General features: G+C 47.2%; 1 protein-coding gene across 4 annotated transcripts in view; it reads right to left on the reverse strand.

The window, feature by feature from the left end:
• The window catches only part of ABL1 (ABL proto-oncogene 1, non-receptor tyrosine kinase), a 75,320-nt gene that overhangs the window by 3,529 nt on the left and 47,409 nt on the right, over positions 1-24,382 (reverse strand). For all 4 annotated transcript variants that reach the window (XM_080562271.1, XM_080562272.1, XM_080562274.1 and 1 more), the window contains 9 exons: positions 20,084-20,257; positions 19,052-19,347; positions 12,900-13,172; positions 8,904-8,988; positions 8,363-8,540; positions 5,850-6,034; positions 3,610-3,762; positions 2,921-3,010; positions 2,438-2,602 (listed from right to left, as the gene is read on the reverse strand). In XM_080562271.1, the coding sequence (XP_080418397.1) occupies positions 2,438-2,602; positions 2,921-3,010; positions 3,610-3,762; positions 5,850-6,034; positions 8,363-8,540; positions 8,904-8,988; positions 12,900-13,172; positions 19,052-19,347; positions 20,084-20,257 (1,599 nt within the window). The remainder of the gene's footprint in view (positions 1-2,437; positions 2,603-2,920; positions 3,011-3,609; positions 3,763-5,849; positions 6,035-8,362; positions 8,541-8,903; positions 8,989-12,899; positions 13,173-19,051; positions 19,348-20,083; positions 20,258-24,382) is intronic.

The following is a 24,382-nucleotide window of genomic DNA, read 5'->3' on the forward strand; positions in this document are numbered from 1 at the left end:
CAGGAATAAAGCAAGTACAGCTACGCTGAAGCCTAGGCTGAATGAATGCGGTCCCTAATCCTACATACGCTCATTTTTGAGGTGGCCAATATAGGGCTTGGCTGCCAAACTGCTTTCCCTGTAGGCTTCTGATTTAAACAGCAACATCCAAACACCAACTGTTTATGTTCAGATTCCCACCCTAGCATCCAGAGACTTGTCTAAACTTCATCCTGAGAAGAAGATAAATATAAAGAGGCCTTTTATTTGGTCCCTGCGCTGTCGCTGCCTTCAGAACAGCTGACCCTCTGAATTAATACGACATCTCCGCAAACCCACCTCAATCCCCAGGCTCCTTGTACATTTAGATTCTGATACTCCTAACCTCCTTCCCTGATACCAGCCTTCACGGGGAATGGAAATAACTTTTTCACAAGCAGAAATCAAGACATCCCTTGACAGCTGCATGCCTCAGGTCACAGCGCCGCAGAGATGGTCAGTTCTGTACAATAACGGAGGGAAGTGGTGGTAACAGCCTCCTTCAGCAGGACCGCTCCAGAAGGAAATGACGGGGTCACCCTTTCTCCAGTTACAAGAGGTATTTAAAAATGAATAGTGGTTTATAATAAATTTTTACAGAGTCCTGAAGGGCTCTGCATTTGACTGACTGGGGGCCTCTTTCTCGGTCAGGCACTCCGACGGCATGCTAATTCGAGAGAGGAATGCCTTTAGGGCAGCAGGTACATTTACAGCTCGAGCAGGTAGCAAAGGGAGATGAAGCAGAGACAAGGAGGAAGAGGATGCTTCTTAGCATCGGTGATTGTCATGCTGCCAGTACTATTTTGGTTGAGAAGGGAGAAGCTGAAGAAAAAACAGCTGGGTACTTTGGGAAAAGAGCACGCTTCCACAGGACCACGTGCAGCTAAACCACTCACACACGTAAACTAACGTGGACCTGGACAACCAGAAGGTTGAGGCCATGGCTGTACCGTGTCTAGACATGGTGGAGCTCTGGAGATGCAGAGAAAACCAGCAGCTTGCACTAAGTTTTGGCTTCCAGACACTGGCTTGCTATGAAAACACTGACAATTGAAGAGGAATCTGCAATAAAACTACAATGTGAAATACATTCTTTTTTCACAAGAAAGAATGAAATAATTCCCAGCATAGTGTTAAAACCGTATTATTCCTGCTGCACTTGAATCTTTCAAAGCCCTTAAGTATTTAAATGAAGTTATTTTACTTCAAAGCTCGTAATACCAGGCAATTATATTTCCTATATATGGCAGGCTGGATTTACCACTGGTCTTCAACACTGTGTTGTATTAATTGAGTTACAACAAAAAACACGGGCATACTGTGCTCATTATTCTTACCTTTTTACAAAAGAAGCAGAAGAGTCGTTTAATTTTCATTAGAAAACTAAGTTGCTTTATAAATCAGTGTTTCCAAGCCCTTCTGTAAATAACCTTCCTTTCTGTTTAAGTCACTGATGCTTTCTTTTTCCTGGATTTTACATTCCCTCTTGTTTCTTCTTTTTTTCCTTTGTCTAGACGTACATTTGCTACTGATACATGTACTACTAGGTGAGTTTGTCATTACCGAAAAAAGGTCAGTTACATGAATGGTCACATAAGGCACGCTTAACAGAAGGTGGAAAAAAATGTATTTTGTTTTATCTTGTTATTTTTCAAACGATCTGGATACAAACCTACTGTATAAATTCAGTGTTTTACCACTGCTTTTATTACCCCAAAATGGAAGGTAAATGCTTGAAGAAACTGACTGAATAGAGTTTAATTTCATGGAAGATTCTGTAAATATCTCCTTGTCCCTTGCTGAAATTATGTTTGGTACATGCCAGGAGTAATACTCTTCAGTGCTACAAGCACAGACCTGCTATGATGAAACACTGAAGAAACCTCTCTTATGGGGCTTGCTAAACCTGAGCAATCGTCCTGCTTTAAATTATGCAGTGTGGTAGTGTAAAGAGGCTTGAACACAGCAGATTACCCAGCACTCGGATGCAGTGGGAGATCCCACCGATAGCTTCTACCAGGAAATGGGAAGAGAATATGATCAGAGAGCTCTGTGCTCAGGCTCTGGTCTATGGGGAGCTGTAGGAGACAGCCATTAAGTTAAAACAACTCCTAGGGCTTCTCTAAGCAACCGCAGGTATAGCGCCAATCCCTCAGCCAGCTAAGCATTCGCACTCCCAGATGCTGTGTGTTTGTATCTGGTCCCAAGATTAACAGCCTTCCTTTCTGTAAAAAAAAATGATAAAAGGAGCTCTGAACCCAGGGAAGCGATCTCAGCAGCGTGTCACCCAGAAACACAATACTGATCCACAAAGGTGGCACCTGCTTTTAGACACTGCTTTTCCTAGGTGAAGACCGGGACTTGCATTCTGTTTTCCCCTGTATTTCCTGAAGGAATAATGACTTTAATTAAAACCTACCACATTCCCCCTGGCCTCGAGCATGTGCAGTCTCCAAACCCTCGTTGGCATCTTTGCTTTCAGCAGCTCTCCTTGACGTTCGTGTTTTGGTTGGTAACTCTGGGGCCTGGAGGAAATTGCTCACTACGCTCCTCATGCCCTTCTTTCCCAATTCCTTTTCCACCTCTGCAATACACAGATGACAAAAAAATCACTATAATAGACACAATATAAAAACTATTGCACTGCTCAGAGTTAATTACATAAAAGAAAAGCAAACACCGCAAAGCAGAAGCTCCCTAAGGTTGTTCAGCCATTTGGCCCTTTAAAATCAGACCCAGAAGAAGCCCCCACGTAAGTGTACGTCTGCTTTCTGCACCGTTTACATCAGGCACTGGAATCCATGGCTGAATGTCATCGCAAAGCAGCCCGTAAGCTACGTGCAGAGTTAAGGACACGAGTGCCCCCTGTCCCATCCCTGGAACTACCTGACCCAAGACCTACCGTCCGATATGCTGGATTCCTGAAACATCGTCTCAAATGCCTGATGGATCTCAGCAAAGGAAGGCCTGTCGGAGGGGCTCCACTGCCAGCCTGCAAAAACACCACGGCTCAGAACTGCCCCCCAGCACTGGACATTCGTTACACTACGCCAGGAGGTGCTAGCTATCACAGCTCCCTTTTTATAAAACGGCCGAGAGAAAACATCAACTGGAAACCTGATTTGAAGGGCGCTGGGTATCTGCAACCACCACTGAGCCAAAGTAACAGTAGGTGCTGAGCACCCCTGGAAGAAAAATCTGTCACACTACAAAAGTCATGTACCAGAAGGCCACAGTGGAAGAGCAATGCTCGGTCCCTTAAGAAGCCTAACAAACTCCTGCTTCGCCCTTGGAGCACAAGCTTTTTGTTAAGCTGTCAGGAAAAAGGAGACAGAAAACACTGAGCTGAACAACAAACCCCTCCCGAAGGCCCACGTACTCCCAGCAGAGAAGGACGGCCGGCTTCGCAGTGCTTTCATCCTCTGGGGAAAGCGATTTGAAGCAAGCACTTCTACACTGCATTGCATCTCCACTACAACTGGCAGAGGGTTTCTTGTGTCTGGCTGCGTGTGGCCAGATCCTGGCACTCCTACTGCATCTCTGCAGAGCTAAATAGCAGCATTTCCGTCTGCAGGGCTGAAGAAAACTTACACGCTCTCATGAGCTCATAGACTTTCTCAGGACAGCCTTCAGGGCGCTCCATGCGGTAGTCTTTCTCCAACAGCTCATAGACTTGAGACAGGTCAATCCCAGGGTACGGGGACATGCCGTAGGTCGCGATTTCCCACAGCAGAACACCAAAAGCTGCAGTGGGAAAAAAAAATCGATAAGCTTTGTTTTCATTTTCAATTTGAGAGGATGTTTAGTGGGAGTAGTCACTAAACAGTGCTGCACTTAAACCAGTTCTGGGTGGCTCAGATCCCGTGCTCGGCAGCAGCTTAAATGTTAAAGCAGCGTAACGAGCCCCATCGTCAGCACAGACAAGTTTCCTGAGATATGACAGGGTAGAATTAGACTAATTTTCAATGTATCAGTTGTCTCAAACCTGAACGCCTTGAGATCCTTCAAGTCCTATTAAAGGCACAATTAAGAGACTTCACAGTGGATTAGCTGAAACTGTTTCACTGCTGCACTGCAGTCTCTCTCTCAATTTGACAGCTCCTCTCATCTGCAGCCTCTCCCTAGAGGACTCGCATGTTTTAATAGCTCGGTGGTTTTTGGGGCACCCTTGTTTAGCTGCAGACTGGAGGGGAAAGTGGGGACCCAGCAGCAAGAAGAGATCTTCAGCAGTTGCTACGAAGGAGACAATGGCTGGGTGAGACATTGTGGTCACGGGGAAAGCTGAACAGTCAAAAGGGAGAGCACGAAAAGGTTTTAAACCAGGCGAGGCGTTCAAGTCCCAGAACCCGGTGCAGGTCAGCGCCAGGGTCAGGCAGCTAACCCAGGAGTCAGGCATGCAGAACAGACTCAACACCAGTTCAGCAACCTGCATGTAATTAGTTCAGTCACCCTATTCTGGCCTTAAACTGAAGAGAAAGCGATTACAATTCTGCATAAGTAAGGAAATCACATCACATTACATGGTAACACCACCAAGGGCAATTTACATTAGACATTTCTGTGCACAATTTTCTTTGATTTCTGTCTCGAGGCAGTGAGGTGAAAAGCATCCAAACCCTGGCATGGCCAGCAGCAGCCGTGGCCTCTAGGGATGGCTGGCGTGCTCCAGTCAGATCCCCTAATCCACCGCCCCGACTCTCACTCTGCAAGGTTACACTAACCTTAATTAAAGACACCCAGTAATCCTTTCGGAAATTCCCGGAGTACTCCACTGTTTAAATATGACAGGGATCCCTACAGCCCCGCCAGCAATTCAGCAGCATCCTGGGGACTGCGGCAGCTACCCAGCAACGGCCAGCGCCACGCCACGCCAGCCCGGAGCAGAAGAAACACCTTGCTCAGCACACAGACCTCAGCAGGGTTGCCCTCTGCCATCTCTGGAATGTTTTCTATCAGCCGTCCCCTAAAAGTTCCTTCAAAATGAAGCCTTTCTCTGCACCGTTTCCCCAAATCTGCAGAAAACTTCACTGCTGCTTTCCTACTGCCTGTTCTTTTTATATATATATATATAAAAGATGCTCAGGATAACATTTCTCAAGTGCCCTTGGGACCAAGTCCCTCCAACTTCTATCTTATGTCACTGGGCACTTTTGAGAATTTGACCATCAGCTATGGCAGAGATATAAAATCCAAAGAAAGGCTGATAAAAAGTACAATGAAATTTTCTACAGTCAGATTTGATAGAATTTAGCTCCATTTAGCTAAGCCTAGTCTTATCACCACCACCTCAGGGCTCTTCAATAACCATTTGTCATCAAATTTTCTCTCTGTTTCTGCTCATCTCATTCCAAAGATTATTCTTTTAAAATGCAGAAAGACGAGCTCGGAGCTATCACTAGACAGATATACACATAATTTTTTAACATAAAAATGAACCAGATTCTCACTTTCCTCCATAAAGTAGTTTGAAACTTCCTGGCTATATCACAATATATTGCTTCATAGCTCTGTGCCAGAACTCTATCAAGTCAGCAGCACTGGTGCCCTCCAGCCCCATTCCATACATTCCTATAAACACTACAGCATCCTTTATTTTCATACTTGCCAACGACTCAAACATACAAAGCCAGGTCTACATCCTCAGTTTTCCACTCAAGGACTGAATTCGCAGAGATTAATCCCTGAACTCTGACAAGCTCACAGAACAGCACAGCTCACACTAGGGAACGCGCTCTCTCCTGAAACGTTTCACAATGTACTCACTGCACAGCCCTGGAAAAGAAGGCTACACAAGGCTATAATCCGAATTCATCTGTACATAAAATTCTTACCCCAGACATCAGATTTAATGGAGAATTTGTTGTAGGCCAGGCTTTCTGGTGCAGTCCACTTGATAGGGAATTTTGCTCCAGCGTGGGCAGTGTATGTGTCGCCTGTCATTAGCCTGCTCAGGCCAAAGTCTGCCACCTTCACCAAGTGGTTCTCCCCTACAAGGCAGTTTCTGGCAGCGAGGTCCCTAAAAAAAAGAACAAAACCAGGAAATGAGTGGTCTGTCATCTCACTTTTCGCTGTTCCCGAAGAAGTCTGGGCCTGCATGTGATTATTTTGATCAGAGTATTACACAGAAATTATGGAGTTCTGCGCATACATGTAAGAGGTAAAGTTATTTTCCATTCCAGCTTTGTAAGACTGTCATCCCAACTTTTTTTTTTTTTTTAATGTGAAGTGAAAGCTTCAAGAAGCCCCCTCACTTTCAATAAAAGCTGCCACCCTCAGGATAAAAATAATTTAAAGAAATGTCAGTGCTCAAGTTATCAATAGCTGAGGACGAGCACTGAATTAAAGAAGTTGCGATGCCTCACTTCTTGCCCACTTTTCCAACACTTCCATCACCCTAGACAACACCAGTCACTCTCCAGAATTCTTCTTCCAGTCCCTGTTCAACTACCAGGTTTAATCCCCAGCTATGCTCTCCTTCCTCCCAAAGATACCACGTCTTACAACGCAATGTTTTCATACCCAACACAAAAATGCCATTGGTGACCATACGGACAGCTCGGTGACAGCACCTATAAAGGCAGCAACCCCAGCTGCCTTGCAAGGAGGCAGAAGAAAGCCTGCGTGGGTAGCTGCAAGACAACAGTTTCTTCTCACCCTTTCAGTTCAAAGCCTAATCTTCAAACAGGAGAGATTTTGGCCTTTTCAAACCTATTGTGGCCTCTGCTATCAGCACTTTCATTTTTAAAAGACTGAGCAATAAGCAAATCGAGCTTTTCCTCCACATTTTTTCACCTGCCTTCACCCTGGCAGGTGAGAGATGCACATGCCGCATTTGCCACCTCCCTGCCTCAGACGTGCTGTTAGCACCCTCAGAAATGCTCGATGAGTATAAAAATGTAAAGCACAGAATTACATTTCTCCTAATACCAAGTTTTACTAAAAACGCTTCTTCAGATTATGTTACATTGAACTAAAAATTGATTCTACCAGAAAGCGTGAGATGTTCTTCAAATACGAGGCAGACACTGCTGTTTCTTTTGTTTGTTTCTTCTGCTCAGCCAGAACAGATTTTAAAAAGTACATCTTAGGAGACGTCCATTAAATTTCCACTATGTTTTTGAATGTATCTTCTTATCAATGCTGATTACTACAATGTGTGTCTAAATAAAAGCTCCTCTTCATAATCAAATTCCTCCTCCTTCCTGATTCATTAAATGAGGTCACAGCCCAGCATTTGAATTCATGGATGCGAATTGTGACAACACTCCTAATATAATTGGGTAGGTGGGTATGGGGGTGGCTGATAAGGAAAAATGCTACTATTTATTTTAGATAAATGGGTCATCAGAAATAAGAGGAAATGAAATGAACAGGAGAGCAGACAAATGGGACTCACACAAAGCAGTTTTTAAAGTTCACTTCCTGCAGGCTGAAGGGATGAAATACTTTCAACAGAGCAAATCAAAGGGTGGAAAAAATTTAATTTGCAGCATCACCGTTCACTTTATTGACTGACAGAAGCATTTAAACAAGCCTTTCAGGCAGCAAAGGCAACGCATGTCTTAGAGGAAGACCTAGAACTTTACACACGATCTTCATATTTGTCTCTATAAAAAAACATGTGCTAATTTCATATTCCAGCTAATTGGGTAGGAAAGGTCACACTGTGGCACAGAGAACATCTTGTATTAAACTCAGCGACTCTCAAACCTTCGCACAGGATGTGTCATTATATTGCTAGGAGGCCATTTCTACAGACGAAGAATGCGAAGCTCTAGCCATAATTGCAGCACGCTTAAAGGTCAGAGTCTTTGGGACTTTAAGACTGCAAAGATGCTTATTAAAGTCAAATACGCAATCTGGTCAATAATGGAAAACAATCCCCATAGGGGATGAAAAAAGCAAGATAAAGGAGAAGGGACACACGCTGAGGTGGCACTAAGAGGGTGGCTTTGCTGTGAGCACCTGTCCACATCCAGCAACACCAACTGCCTGCAGCAGTTTTTAAGGGCTGTTGGAATCAGGGGAGGGCAGAGGCTTATCTGGTCCATTAAGAGCCTGCTACCTGAGGAAGCATTTAGAGCTAAGGCATTTGTCCAAACTATAAAAGTACTGATATGTCTTTAGCCTGCATCTGCTTCAAAAAAAGAAAGAAAAAAAGCACAGAGAAAAACAATTAGAAGACCGTCCTACAGACAGGTCAATGCACTGGGTGAGAATGCAGCACAGCAGCGTCTTAAATGTAGGACGTGGACTGCATCCGAAGTCAATGCTGGGATAACCTGAAAATAAACCAAGGGGCGTTTTGTGCTTGAGATTCTAGGGTGCTCAGTGTCCTTCCTACCTGTGAATGAAGTTTTTCTTCTCCAGGTACTCCATGGCTGAGGAGATCTGAGTCGCCATGTACAGCAGCACCACCGCATTCACCTCCTGCCGGTTACACTCGCGCAGGTAATCCAGCAGGTTCCCGTACGTCATGAACTCCGTGATGATGTAGAAAGGAGGCTCCCGTGTGCACACCCCTAAGGACCAAGACAAAGTTTGGTTTGAACACCTGAGAATATCAGTGCATTTTTGCGTTTTGTCTTCTAAGGCAATTTACACCTCTAACGGGGAAATACAGGGCTCGCAGAGAGACTGAGCTGCGCTTGGAACTGGTTAATAGAGGGGTTTAATTTCCTGCTTCAGGCTCTGGCAAGTTAAAATGTTAGGGAGACGAGATCATTAAAAATCATGTATTACTGGTACAAATTGTGAATTTTGCCAGACAATAAGCGTCTGTATTTAAAGCCTTGGTATGGTAAGCAGCTTATCTGCTCCTTAACATCCGTATCACTGCACAAGGGTTTAAGTTCAAATCCCCCTGCTTGGTATTTATCACTTACCTAATAATTGCACCAAGTTCGGATGCTTGATCTCCTTCATTACTGCGGCTTCTTTCAAGAACTCTTCCACCTCCATGGTATCCTCCTGCAGAACAATAGCAAAGCTTTGGCAAGGACAGCGTGCGCAAAGGAGGAACAGTTTTTTTGTACGGGGACACAAAACGAACAGCAAAGTGACAACATAAGCCACAGTTTTTTCAAGGTAATTTTTCCCCGTAGCCACATCACAATGCCAGGGAGTTGGGAACTTTTTTTTTTTTGGTAGGATTTTTTAAAATACATTTTTATCATTCATACTGTAGTATTGGAACAGAGCTTTTTAGGGCAAGAAAATCCATATCCCTTTTGTGAAGGGCCTCTCACAGGACCACGCAGGAGCTGAAAAGGGAAAAGCTAAAAATGTTTGTTCCTAACAGAAAATAAAACCGAATGAAATAAACAGTACAGAAAGAAAAGAAACTCGAGTGAAAATAAAAGGAAGGCTACGCCGCAATCGAAGGCTTGGGCAACTGCTGAAATGCAAGCCCCCGATTCCGCTGGGTCTGAGCAAGAAACGCCCACCCTCAGACAGGGCAGCGTGGCCGACGGCAGCGACTCCTTGACTGAAAGCCCGAGGTTTCACAGATTTCTTTCCTGGTATTTAGAATCTGACCCGTGACGTAACTGTTCCGGGCAGATGTGTCACTACCTATTTGTTGAGCATCGTGAAGTTGCTTGGCACAACAGAAAACCAGGGAAGATCCAATCTGGCTCAAAAGACCCGTATTCTGAAGCAAATACGCCCCAAATGGCCGGAAGGTCATTTCAAAGTGGTGCAAAAATACAGATCTATTCCTAAAGCAATGTTTCTTTCTATATCCATATTTTTTTTTTTCCGTTGGTGGATTAATGTTGACAGCCTACATGGACGAAGTGTTTTAAGGCCGGATTGGAGAGGATTTACTGCTGCTGGTGAGAATGATAACAGTGGGCTGCTGCTCTAAGACCCAGGCAGCGCTCTGCTCTGCAGTTAGCTACGAGAACCTTTTTCGAGCGGTTTCATTCCATCATTTGCTATTCGTCGCCAATTAACTTGATTGGCAGCTGTGTTTTTTGTGAGCACGCTCTGTCAAAACTAATAGCCCAAAGGGCCTTGTGAACAGAACTTTAAACCGTTTTCTTTGGCAAAGGAAACGGGGTTAACAATCCAGGTTGCCAAACGGACCTAAACACGCGCTTATCTTTTGTGTGCTACTGGGAAAGGCGGTTCCTCGGCACGGCCGCTCGATGGTTTTCAGTCCTTTACCTCTCAGTGACCAAATCAATCGGGAGGATGCATAGAGAGAATTACCGTAACTGCGATCTCTCTGAAAATCTGATCTCATGCAAAGAGCAGAATTTTACCAGTTTCCATCTTCCCCTGCACAAAACCACAGAATAAACACAAGGGTTCCAGCAATACGATATGTTCCTAGCAAAGTACAGGACCGTGTCTCAGCCCTGACTTACACGAACCTCATTAAGGGGCACCTGGCCTGCACGTTGCCCGATTTAAATCACAAGCTTCTCTGCTGGGGAAAACAAAGAAAAAAAAAAAAGACAGCCTTTGAAGGCAGCCTTAATGGACGGGGGGTAGACGTGTGCAGGAAGAAATGTGCTGAGGTGGCCAGCTCACAACGGTTCAGCCATTTAATGGCCCTCACAGGGCAACGAGTTTGGGTCGCGGTCCCAGCAGGCTGCATCCAGCCCGGAGATGATGCTGGAGCGGGTCACGAAGCTCCATCCCCAGTCGCCGCGGCCCCTTTCTTTCCTTACCAGGTGCAAAACCCCAAGAACAGAGTGCAGCCGTGTGACGGTAACACCCCCTTCAGAAGCGCTGCTGCCTCCTGCCCATCACACCGAGTTCCTAATGAAATATTTAAATGGGAAACATCCGAGCACAGCCACGCTGCCTAGCGCTTCCCGGTTACGTGCAACCAAAAACCAGGGTGCTGCTTTTATCGTCTCCTCGGGTGAGCCAGTCTTCTGTGCCGGCTGTGAGCTCCGCTCAGACATGACAGAAAAACGACCAACAAATGGGGCTTCCCGAGCCCTGCTGGTCAAAAGGAAGCTGGGAGGGATTTTTTTTTTCCTTTTAGCTTTCCCTCCCCTTTATCTTTCTTATGCAGATACACGGGGTAGATGGGGAGGGAACCAGAACCACGTAAAGTTTTGAAAAATATTCTCTCACATGAAGATAAAGTGAGTCGTTTGAGTGTTTGTGAAGCAGCTGCTGAAGGCTTGTTTTCCCATGTAGAACCAGAATATAAATGCGATTTTAAAATATTTCCCAAAACTTTGAAGAAAGCTATAATCCCACCTGTCAGGTAGCAGACTGATGGATTTAAGGACGGTGGATTATAAATTTGCTTTTAAGGATGGTTTTAGTGTGCATAATTGCAGACTGAAGTGTTTCTCAACTCTCTTTTTGGTTATTCTTACATTCCCCAGTGGAACATGCTGCTCCATATTACATTATGAACCACTTTTAGTCATGTTTCATTAAATATTTATTTGATCTATTTGAAACAGCCATGGTCTGTATTAAGGTTTCTCGTTATGCACAGAGATTCGATGGCATCGCACAAAATGTGCCTCTGTTGATGGGTTTTAGAGAGAAGATGAAGGAACGCAAAAATTAGAATTGGGCACAAACGAGAGACCTGAAGACATCAGGCATCCTCACACCACGGAAGGAGATGTTGCAGCAAAGTTATCATTTCAGGACACGATTTCCTTCTCCTTTTCAAGATACGGATGTTTTGTTCAAGCCGGTCACATCGCAGCTCCACCTGCATCATGGTGCTCCCGAGCAAGCCCTGCGGTCGGTCCCAGTGCGTTGGCCCGAGCACCGGTAACACTAGGTGTCACTCGCTGCCTGTGCAACCAGGCGCTGAACTCTTCTCCACTGGGGAGCAGCAAAAGGAATCTCCAGAGTACAAAAAAGGCCAAAATGAAAATACTTTCTGCAGCCATAGCAACCCAGAAATACCGAGGTAGCCACCGTTCAGACAGTCAGGGAGAAATATTTTCCCCAAATCAAGGAAACTTTCTTCCCCTGACGCTACCGCACCTGTGCAGGTCTCTCCACTTCAAAATTTCCATTGCAAAAACAAAAAAACAAAAAGAAACAAACAAAAAGCCTTCTTCTGTTTGTTTCTGCAAGCCCAAGCCACATCCCAATGCGAGGAGAAAGAACATGGTGTCAAGTTAACATAAACTCTTATTAAGCAATCGAATGCAATGTGTGTAGATGGTGCCAGGAGATCTCAAGACACATTTATAAACATAAATGAATTAAGCAATGACCTTATGAACTCAGAGCATTATTTGCATTTCAAGAGGCAAGGAAACCAAGACTCAGAAATCAGGGAGCAGAGCCAGAAACAGAACTGATTACCCAGTTCCCCACTAAAGCCTCTTACGAATTTTAATATACTTGAGCTTGGATACACTTTTTCCCCCTCCCGTATCTTTTGATAATAAACAGCTGTGAACAATTGCTTAAGACTGCTAGGTACACAGGGAGCTTGTCTTTGCGAAAGACGCCACATAAGACAAACAATCAAAACATTAAGATCCTCCCTGAAACGCAGCCCTTGAATTTTCTGTTGCCTGAGTCACGATCCGCAATTTTCCTTAATGCCCCAGCTTGTCTTTGTGCGTTCACCTGCGAGCAGCACACCTTTGCCACCCCCTGAATGCAAGAGGTATCACAGCAGTTATTTACATTTCTGAGGTTTCATCTGCTCTGAAGCAAAAATTGCGCTGTTAACATCCTGTTTAGTTATGTGTGTTTCAAGTGCCACATAAAACCGTCATCAATTCAGGTTCTCTGTTATTCCAGGCCTACGCACAGAAATTAAGGGCTATCACCAACCCAAACTGTCAAGTGGGGCTGAGGGAAGGCAGCCAGCCTGAACTCGGCTCCTGCTGAAAGGAGAGGAACGTAGGAATGTTGAGAGATGCGAGTCCTACCTTTAGGGTCTTCACAGCCACTGTAAGGCTGTACTTCTTCCAGACTCCTTCGTACACCTCTCCGTACTGCCCGCCACCAAGCTTGTGCTTCATAGTGATGTCAGTTCGCTCTATCTCCCACTTGTCGTAGTTCGGGGACACCCCGTAAATAGTGGGCTTATTGCGTTTGGGCGCTGGGTAGTGTAAAGTGGTGATGAGCCCATCTGCTACCGTCGAATGATGATGGACCAACTCCGCCAACGTGTTGAAGCGGCTCTCTGAAGAGACGTACAGCTAGGGACAAGGAGAAAGAGAAAGCTCATTCACATCATGCACACTGGAGCATTCGTATGCAGAAACTACATTTAAAACCGTGAAATCAAAGTGTTGCATGGCTTCCAGTCACACTGCAGTGCCACGAGCTCCACTTGCTCTTTAACTAGCTCGCAGAAGCTCAGAGCTGAGAAAGATCAACACTTGCATAAGTGCATGGATCCACCAGCAAATACATGCACTTTGCTCAAACACAACGGAAGGAATAACCGCAAATAGCATTCGACTGGCATGCTGCTGCTTGAAACGTCTGCTTTCAAAAGGCTGGTCAGCACAGATTGTGGGATGTTTCCTGAACAGTTGGGTTTTCTACCTCAGCATCTGGATCACGTTATTCCTGTCTGAGTTACGACATTTCACCTTCCTGAATTCTCCTTTAAGTTTCATTAACAAACTGGTAGCTTCCCTGGCTTTGGGCTAAGGTCTGCATAGCGTTCTGCATTCAGCTGGACAGCTGGTCTGTTCCGTCCTTGTGATGGGCACAGATCAATAACACCGAAGTAAAATCATTACCACTGAGTGCGGACCTACTGCGAGGCATGGCAGCCTGCATTTGTTACCGCTTTAACATTTACAGAGAGGATCCATTTTGAGCCTAAAAGCCTGCTAAAGGCAGAAAAGTGACACCTATAAACACAGCTCTGTATTTACTTCCTATTTCATACTCCAGTCCAAACTTCTGCTATGCAAAGTGACAAAAGCTAGAAGAGTAATAATAACCATAATAATAAAGTGATGCTGCAACACCTGAAGGAGAGGGAGAAACCTTCTGCCTCGCTGGATGTGCACCGAACAGCTCAGTCTGTGCACGTGCAGTGGCCATCTGTCTGGGATTTTGGGAAGCTGACAGGGCTGCCACTCAGCCCCAAATCCCAGACTTGGGGCCAAACTCTGTTACTTCCACCTAGACAGAACTCTTGGGCGGAAAAAGAAATTTTTGGAGCTTCACAGATGTGTTAAGTGAACATGTCCAACAGAAAAGGAAGATGTATTTATAGAGAAAAAATGTTTGCAGAGAGGAGAAAAAGAGCCTTTGATCTGGAGATTGGCAATTTCTGTACAGATGTTCCTCCTTTGCAGGCGTCTGTTTACTACAGAAAACCCAAAATGAGAACGAGAGGCATTGGAAAACACCAAATGTTCCAAAGGAAACAAGAGCACTGGCCCTACGAATATGAAAAGGTGAGTGAAAAGAGCAGCTGTATCATCCAAGGAAGTCGGAGTGACACGGAAGAGGCCCTCTCCCCCTCGGCATCCTGCTGGCCCAAATTCCTGCTTCAGTTTCTGAGAACGAGGCAAAGGCTTCAGTGCAGATGGTGACCATTCTGTGAGAGCTGGCAGGAACGCTCAGCTACGTATGTCATGGACTTACTTGAAAGAGCTACAGCAAGGTAAAAATGCTCAGCTCGGGCACACAGCGTTACCCAAAAAGGGTTACACAGCAGTGCACAGCCCCACAAATCGGCCACTGACTACTGCGAGGTGCAGGGTGGCTGCTGGCTCTCAAGCTTTGCTCTTTGCAGCAGAGCAATGCCCTCTGTAAGGCTTCTGGGACACGAACGTTACCCACAGAAGGCAGCTAGCTGAGAAGCCTCCCTTCCCACTGCTGAGGAATCACATCCCCTGGTTAAAACAGCATTTCCTCTGAGGGCAACAGCACCCGGGCTCTGGAGAGCAGGAGAAGATGCAGAGTGGCCAACCCTTCTGTAAGCCACGTGAACAGAACAGCTCCTTGAACACTTACTCTGGTGACAGCACGTTTACTGTTGGATGTGCATGGGCATGAGTTGAGGGTTTTATACGCTGGGCTGGAGGCAGCTTCTTTCCTTTCGCTACGTTTGCTGACAGTGAAACTCCTACAGAAACCTGTATCTCTAGAGAAGAGAGGCATCCTCCTGGGGAGCAGTGCGCAGTCCTCACCAAAAGGAGTCAAATATTGGTTTGGTGAAGTAACTGGACCAGGTCTCATTTCAACACTACGATTAAAAAAACACCACTCGCAATCAGAGGTGAAATAAATCAGCTTAAAAACAGATGTTCCGAGAACAGAAGAATGGCAACTTCAGAGGGGATCTCACAGTCGCAAGGCAAGAAGCAAACAGTTCTTCAGACCACCACGGAATAGCCAGCGTAACCACAACTGGAAACAAACCGCGTCTGTTTGGGAACAACTTGCAGTACTAGCAGGGGTACTAGCAGTTCACGTTACACTGAGGACTAAAATATAAAAGTATGGATGTGTAAAACTATGCTGAACTCTTGGACTGCTTGGAAGCATCAGGGAAGTGTGGAGAAGGAAGCTGTCCCTAATTTTATGATGGCTTGCATCCCACTATCTCAAAATCTCGTGGAATTTACAAATATCCCTGTTTTGTGTGACAGATATGAACTTGCTACAGATTGAGAAGGAAGTTAAATGAACGGCCAAAGGTTTCACAAGAAACCCACAGCAGGTTGGGGAAGAGAGCTCAGGATGCCAGGACAAGGCTCCATGCTTGAACACCCAGGAAGGTTTCTACCTACATGAAAAAGCACACCCAGCCACCCACCAAGCGTGTTCGTCCTGCGGAAGCAGCTTTTCTACCCTCTCGGTGATGAAATCTTAGCACCGACACCTCAAGTCCTTTCTCCCTACCGGCACTCCTGGAAATCAGAGTTAGGCTGTGTTCAAATCTTCATCTGGAATGTGAAGCACGTATCACAAGACGAGGCAACAAGGAGCAGCTATGAAGGGCATGCCGCCGGTGCCACGCAGCGAGCTTTGCTGCGCCCTCCCTCCTCCAGCGACCTCGCTCACCAAGCCTTAGCTCAAGATGCTTACTGGATCATTTTCCCCACGTAAACGGTCCGGTGCTGCTCACTGTACTCATAAAGCGGGGCCAGACTCAGCAGTTCTGCAGCGCGGGAGGTTACGCGGGGGCTCATGCAATTTGCATCCTGGCTGGCACTTATTATTTGGTCAATTTTCGTGCGTCTTCAGTCAAACTAACAGCCGTGCTGTTCCAAGGTGCTCCAGGCTGCTCAGCTTTGCACAAATCAGTTGTTTATCCACAGCTTCTACCATCAGACCGTGTCTCCTGACTGCTGGTAAGGGTGTTGTTAAACTGACCCATGCAACACATCCTTAACGTGAAGGGATTTCTCACCCTGCCATCAGCAGACAATACTAAAAGCCCTCACAAAAAATCCACGAAGATCCATGAGAAGGGAATGAATCTGCATCCTGTTAAGCCACTGGAAGCTCCAAGAGACTCAGTCAAGACATGTCCTGTGTCCCTCATGCTGAGCATAGCAGGATTTGAAGAACGGGCTGGACAGCGCTGTTTATTCAGTTTGGTTACTCAACAGGAGGCTTTGCCTCAAGTACCATCAAGGCAGGAAAACCCAAGGCCTCTGTTCCACGGAAGTGGTTTACCAGATTACTAGCTGCGCTGTGCCAGCCAAATCCAGAAAGGTCATTCTGAATGTCTTCCTAAAAAAAACATTAAAAGGTGGTCCGGAAGAATATGACCCATTAAAGTGGGAAATAAAAGAAATCCCCTGATGAATTACTTGTTTAAAGTTACTGAACCCCAGAGCTTTAATATGAACGGTGCTAAAATTAAGGTATATGCATCTCCAATCTCTTCCTACTTCTTTCACTTTCCCTACAGGCTGGAGGAGGTTGTGTGATGCACGGCCCCCCTCCGCGCCAAGCAGCAGCTGCTCCTCTTATTTCTGTAAAACCTCTTTGGGCCGATCGTGCGCTGTTCTCGCAGTCACAGGGTATCACCCACCAAGGCCGTTCACCCTCGATGTCTGCAAGTGCTGCAGTGAATTCCTCAGAAGGCTGACTGCTGACCCGGCGGGCTGTGGAAGCCCCAGGTGCCCGGGGAGCCGGAGGTAAGAGCTGCCCTTCGGCAGAGCCGTGCTTGGCTACGAAATGGGTAACAGAGCACGGCCCCGGCAGCTCAGAGCGGGGATGCTGTGCAGCAGCCTCCATTTCACAAGGGGAAAGCAGGGACATTAGCACTCTCTTACTTCTTTACTCTCTTGCTTCTAAGCTTCAGCAGCTTGGGACAGGGCACTGGAAGAGCATGGCATGCCCTGGCTCAGCTCCGGGTGGAGGTGGACAGCAGAGGCAGGCATCTGGCAGCACGCTCCTGATGAGCTGTCGCACTTCGCTTCGTTAACACAAATGGAAATCGATGCGATTTAACAAGCTGAATTGCAGCGCTGAGGCTTGGGGATGGTGAACGGCCCCTTCCGTGCGGACAGCAGGGCCAGAGGGAGCACCGCGGCCACCTCTTCGCTCAGCCCCGCAGGCACAGCTCTCATGCTGACCTGCACCTTTTGTCGAAAACACCAATTCAAGCAACTCTGTGGAAAATGAACAGTTAACCCAGCTACTACAGACCTGAGCAGATTATTGTAGCTCTGCAGAACTGTTCTGGGGGATAAAAACAGCTCTGCGGGGATGAAAGCCTTCATATGCCAAACCCTTTTACAGCGAAAAAGGAGAAGGTGCTACAGCACCAGGGACACACGGTTATTTACGCCAAAAGGAGGAGGCCGCGGTTCAAAGTGTTCGCTTGTGAACACTGCTCATCTGCCAGCATCAATGTGAATCAAAGGGCTACCAAGCACAGAGACAGGAGGAGGAATAATATTCCAGACTGCCATGTACTCCTCGGAGTACGCAGCCTGTCAGCATTTCTCAGGGCTGATGTGACCACAGAGTGTGTCTGCACAGAACGAAAAAAGAACTCAAGCACTGTAACGAAGAAATCCATCGCCTTATATAATATAGCAATCGTCTCCATTACAGTCTGTTTGCTAAAGCAGACCAAAAGCATTCCATTAATTAATAAAATTTGTTTATCTTATTAAAGGTTTTAGAGTGATGAGTCTGATAAATAGCAAACACGATATTTTTTGTTCCCTATGTTTTTATATTACAGATTCTGCTGTATCAAGAATACAGCTCTCACAGGACAAAGGAAAATTGGCTATGGTAAGACAATACTATAATCTTTTTTTTTATTTCTTTTAAAAGTACTTCAATGGCACAGAATCTATCAACTACTAGATGCTGGCAAGAAGAGCATCAGCAGCCATGCTCCAGACCCACACTGCAACTTCTGCAGAGGATCTAAAGTGACGCTGCTTAAAATAGATTCATTAAAAACAAAATTTTCCGAAATCCAATGCCAGAAGAAATGTTTCCATGAAATTCAAATGAAAATCTGTGGAAAACTACACTTATGTTAACATTTCTCTGCAGCATCCATCAAGCAAGGCATTGCAACACTGCTGTAGTACACAAAGATATAGGGAAAAAAAAGATGACACTAGAAAGGGGGCCCAAACAACAATGAAAGTGCCTACCCGTTTTCAATAATCACCTTGAAGTGCTGTAGAGAAATCAAAATAGTAGTTTAAAATAATGCAGAATAGTTCAAAAGGTATTCTGTCCCTAATATTTACAGGACTATCAGCAACAGACTTTTCTGATTTGGCAGTCCAAGATGTTACCTTTAGAACACATGCAATGAAAATCCTCTGTTAGAATACCTTACTGACAAGATTTGTTGCATCCAGCTCTGATGTAAGCTCTAGTGTCTCCTACCTTAGTGGTTCGCTACTGAGCTGCACTGTACCTCACCAGTTTGCTAAAGGAATAAGCTTGTTCTGTCACAGCCTTGTTGGAATGTCACAGTTTATTGTAACGACGGATGCTGAACATTGCGATCGGGGCTCGGAACTGCACAGCTCAATTGCTGCTACTTGACCTCACGCGTTCAGCGGACAGAGTACACCAGCAAGGCTTTCATTAACAGTGTGGACAGCCTGCAGCCTACCTTTCCGTCGGATGCAGTGTTTATTCTGTAGTGGTACACCCTTCCTTCGTATCGCAGGGAAATAGATCTCTGTCCTGGACTGCTCTCGCTCTCCCGCACGAGGAAGCTGCCGTTGATGCCGCTGCTCAGAAGGTACTCGGCGGCGTTACGCGACACCGGTCCATGATACCAGGAGTGTTTCTCCAAACTATTCACTGGGGTGATGTAGTTGCTGGGCACCCAGCCTTGTCCGTTCTTCGTTTGAGCCTCACACCATTCGCCATTGTGATTGTAGCCCAGGACGCGGAGCTTTTCACCTTAGGAGAAGAGAATATATTTAGACATGGCAAACCTGGGAGCGGAGTAAAGGGTGGGTTCTTTCTGCCCTATGGATCATTAAATAATCTCCCGTAAGAATAGGTACCTGACCGAGCAGGGACCACATGCATTGCTTTAAGCCTGAGTGGACCACAGAAGCCAAATAAAGCGACATGAATGCTTCAAGAGTTTGTTAAATTCCCGTGCAGTTCCATAGCAGTTCTGATACTGCTTGAGCTGAGAGAAGATCCCAACAAATTTTATTTGAACTGAGTTGACTACAACAGGAACGGATAAACAGTAAAAAATCGTTTTGATTAGCAAAGTAAATAGATGCAACTTGGAGTTGCATAAGGAACAGAAGGACTGAGCAAGAAAACACCTCCTGTGTAAGGTCATTTTTCTAAGAAAGCCTGCATTTTGGAGAACCATGAAAACGGCAGAGGCCAGCCTCTAGGGTCAGCTTAGTTTGATTTCTCAGCTCAAAATCTTGCTCCTAGTGGAGACCTTAGCTCTGACAAACAGCCTTGGCCAACGCAAAAACCTCAGCTAGTTTTTAACCTTTTAAAAGGTTATGACTTCAAGAAATATTTCTGTTTGTTTAAAAAGAATTCCCACAGTTAAAAAAATAAATAAATTCCATAGTGTTTAGTGTGTAACTCAGTTGTTCCCCAGTGGCTTTCCATCCCATGTCTTCTCACATGCTCCCGGTACCGTTCTGCCCAGTTGCCTTACCTTTAGTTATGCTGAGAGTGTTGTCCCCACTCGCCACAAAATCGTACAGTGCAACAAAGAGGTGGGGGTCATTTTCACTGGGGCAGGACAGGAGGTTCTCCTTGGAGTTCCAGCGGGCGGCTTCACTCAGGCCCTGGGGCTCAAAATCTGACACTACCGGCCTCTGAAGGGCTTCTGGAGAGGGGAGAGAGAGAGAGGGAGGAAAAAGGAGGTTCATTTCTGCTGATAAAAGCCAGCTGGTTAACCCCCGCGCTGTGATTTTTCTCATTTTCTTGACATGTGTGCTCCTCATGTGGCAGAGGACAAAGGCGGACGGTGCCACATACACAGAGCATCCTCGCCAGCGAGCTGCGGGGCCCCCGCAGCCCTTCCCGAAGGCTCAAGCTCCCTGCTGGTCGGGGAAAGCCCCTCTCCTCCCTCCAGGAAATGCTGCTCACGTAGGCTGCCTGCTGCTCCGTAAATCCCTTGGCTCCTGCCCAGCTGCTGCAATGGGGAGATTTGAAAACAAAAGCAAAGACCTTTAAAAGGTAAATCCCTTAATTATCCTATAAATGAAATCACCAGAACTCGAAGAAGCACCGAGAGCCAGGCAGGATGAGATTGTGAAGACGTGGGATGTACAGAGTTGGGTACATACTTCTGTCGTTTATAGTGTTTTAAATCATTTCTCATCTTGCTTGAGTAAAGGCTGGCCCTTTTTTCAGCCTCCCTCCTGCATGCTGCTCCCCAAAGCAGCGCCCGGCGAGAGCGCACGCTGCGCTTTGTACGTTTTTAGGAGGCTTGAGATGCCTCGAGAAAAACACAGTCCCCAAAACTGATTTTCGCAGGTGAGTAAAAGCCAAATTGACGAAGCTTTTTGCACTCTGTGGCATGCTAAGTGTACTACTCAGTAAATATTAGCCAAGTCCAAGTACATCGGGGAATTACCAGGGTGCCACCAGGAGTTTGGGGCAGCGACGGCCCCGCATGCTGCCCCACCAAAGCGGTGCCTGTGCTGAAACAAGCCCAGGGTAACAAAGTATGCAAACCTTATTTATTCTTGTAAGGGGTTGCCCTCCATCTGGAGGATAGCTCTGCCTTCGTGCTTTTAGTGCTAACTAGCGAGGAGCTGCAATGTAGATGCCATCACAGCAAACCGTCCCTGTAACAGCGTGGTTGGTCTGCAAACCTGGCAGTAAGCAGCGAGGAGCTGCCACAAGCAGCACCAGAAAACCTTTGGCAGTCAAGCGTGGGCTGGGACAGGCCCAAATAACAATGGGGAAATGCTGTATAAGAACGCTATACATATAGTAATAATAAAAGAACTCCAAACAATAACAAATCTGGTTATTTTCTGAGCTTTGGTGGTAAAAGTGCCAGTGTTTCCCTGCAGACAGCCTGGCGTCCTCACCGTGGTGGTCAGGTCGCTGCTGGTAAAAGGCCCCCGGGTGCTTCCCGACGAACACGAGCGCTGTGTGTTCTTTGGAAAAGGTGAGACCACGTAAGTGGGCAGTCAGGAAAAACCCAAGCGCACACCACACTGCTGGGCCTGTTTTCCTGGCCAAACCATATCAGCAGGGAGATATATTTTTATAGTGAATCAGAGAAGCCAAGCAATACCGCTTCCTAAACGATTCCGGTGGTCATACCACAGTCAGAAAAGGTGGTGGCATGGTCGGGTTTTTATTTTGAAACCTCTACACTCTTCCTCCTCCCGTCTCCTGCAGGAAAGTACACTTTGGCACTCCGGGTTTGCTTCGAGAGGGACAGTGAGAAAAGAAACAGAAAATCTACTTTCTGAAAAAATGGAGCTATAATCATTTTACCATGAAAGCGCTTTGATCCTGCCAAGCCCATTAAGCTCCCCTATCGAGCACAGGGCACTGCAATGACCGGAGATACTCGGGGGCGACTCCCATCGGCAGCAACCCCCTGGAGCAGACGGGCAGCGAGGGGCTGCAAGCGGAGCGGCGACGCTGCGATGCTCCGGCCCCGCGTATGTGCAGGGCGGCGGGGCGGCCGTAACCTCCGGGAGGAAGGAAAACGCCTCCCCCACTGGGGCCTGATTCAACAGGAAGGCAGGAAATCCAAGGCGGGCGCCCCTCCAGCTGCAGCGCGATGATCGCAGCCCGGCGAGGGACGGCTCATGCGCGGGAGGGGAGCGGTGCCGGGGGCTGGCGCTCCGCGGATGCCAAGGTGCACGCGCTCCGGGTCAGACCCTGTGACAAGGCTGAAAACACCCGCCAAGCGGCCATACGGAAGTCCAGAAAGGCTGGTTTGGCTCCATGGCACTCCTACAACCACCGATTCGGTGATAAGCGTCTGCAGACCCAACGGCTGGCAAGAGCAAGGCTGTGAAATAAACGGAGGAGAATTTGCGACGCTGGGAAACCAAGCGAGGGCCCCAGCGAACACGCAGGGCGCTGTGCAGCCGGGCTCCGGGACCTGACCACGTGCTTAGGGTTTGCACCCCCAAAAGGCAGCAGCCCAAAGCCACAGGAGGTGGCAGGGAAGGTGGTGATGTTATTAAAGGACAACGAGAAAGGAAGGATGGGGCCCCAGGTCAGCACGGAGAAGAGTGTAGACGAAGAGAGCGGAGCTGTGGGGACGTGAGCGCAGCAGACGCTCGATGGACCATGACAAAACACTCCTCTAAAGGTCTGGGCCCCAAGAGGAGGCTATTAACAGGTCCGGGACACAAAACCACGAGGGAAGAGAACCAGACACGACACGTCCCTCTGGGTGCTGTGTACGGCCGGCTGTCAGCAGCGTTTGTCCCTCTTAGAGAGTTTCCCAAGGAAATCTGCCCAGACGCTGCAGCCCTTCAGAGCAGGACTCAGATGTTCCTGTCCAAACATACTGGGGGTCATTTTCAACACACTCCGGCTTCTTCACCTCCTACCACTGCCCTTAACTGTAATTTCACAGCGCTGCCAAGCCCTTCGAAGGGCCGGATTCCTCCCAGTGAGTCAGCCCGGCCGCTGGGCCCGCGGGACGGTGTCCTGGCTCAGGGACGGGGTGAGGAGCGAGCCTTAACTCCTTCGCTTATCACCGTGACTCCTTCCCCGCGTCCACCTGCCCTTCTGCTGCTCCCTGCACGGCTCTCACTTCTTGCTTTGATCACCCCGTGCTCAGGGTGGCACCCGGAGGAGTCCCAGCGCTGTAACTCAGATCTCCGCTAGCACCACCTAAACGACACACAGTTATCAGAGCAGACTTTGAAACGAGACAAGGAGAGCTCTTACTTTGAGGCACTGGCTGTGCGAATGCCTTCCTTTCCCCCTGAATTAAGTTTGCAGCAGGAGGTATTTATGTTTGTACGCTAAAAGGTTTCCTAAGTGCAACTATCTCCTGCTAATCACTGTTTATGCGAAGTCATGAATCACTGCTAGGGCGTAAGAAGCCCTCAGACGTGAACAATTCTGGTCGACACCACTGCAAGCAGCTTTCCTGAAAAATTTAAGCGAAGGGTTGGAAGAGAGGCAAAAGCACTGAACTACCAGCGGCTCCTCCACAGCTGACTGCGGGGCAGTCCCGAGGGAGGGAAGAGACCTCCTGTCTCCCTACAAAGCAAACATCCTGTGGGCTTACAAACTGCGCTGGCATTTTTTCCACAAGGTTTCCAGAGCGAGGGAGCGCAGAACACACTCGGCGATCTCTCCGGAGGTACAGCACGTGCCGCCTTGAGCTTTCCCTCTGCCTGCGTTCCCCCTGCCCTCCTCGTCCCTGGAAGGAAGGCCGATGAACCGAGCAGAGCTGTGCAGATTTCGTCCGCCCGGCGTTCCTGGCCCTGCGCACACGTGGTGGAGGAGCTGCCTCCGTCCCGGTGATTTCCTCAGCGGCCGCTGACAGCTCCTCCGTGCCTGATGGGATACGGATTTACAAAAAGCTCTGCAAAGCAGATCCCTCAAAAAAAAAAAAAAAGAGGGTTTTGTGCTGGATTTCAGACCCATCCCCTCCAGAGAGGTCACGCTCGCCCGTCCCGCACCCGCACCCTACCCCAGGCTCACGCTGGAGCTCGGTATTGCAAAGGGCTCCTGCTCTGCTGCCCAGGCACGAAGAGCCCCTCGCTGTCAGTGCAGTGTTTTATCTTGTCTAATATTATTCTGTCATCTTGCCTTTTTTTTTTTTTTTCTTTTTTGAAAGTTCACTCTTACATGATCCTGCAGGTTCCACTGGAGTTTATTTGCTGAGTATATTCCATTTATAACCGCTCAGTGACAGGGTAAATACCATCTTTCTCCAGCTAATCGCGGTTGCAGATGTATAAAGGGGAACAGCGGATCTGGCAGAAATTTAGGTTTTATTCCCAAATCTGCT

This window comes from Anser brachyrhynchus, assembly GCF_964034855.1.
Source record: "Anser brachyrhynchus genome assembly, chromosome: 19".
NCBI classification, from domain to species: domain Eukaryota; kingdom Metazoa; phylum Chordata; class Aves; order Anseriformes; family Anatidae; genus Anser; species Anser brachyrhynchus.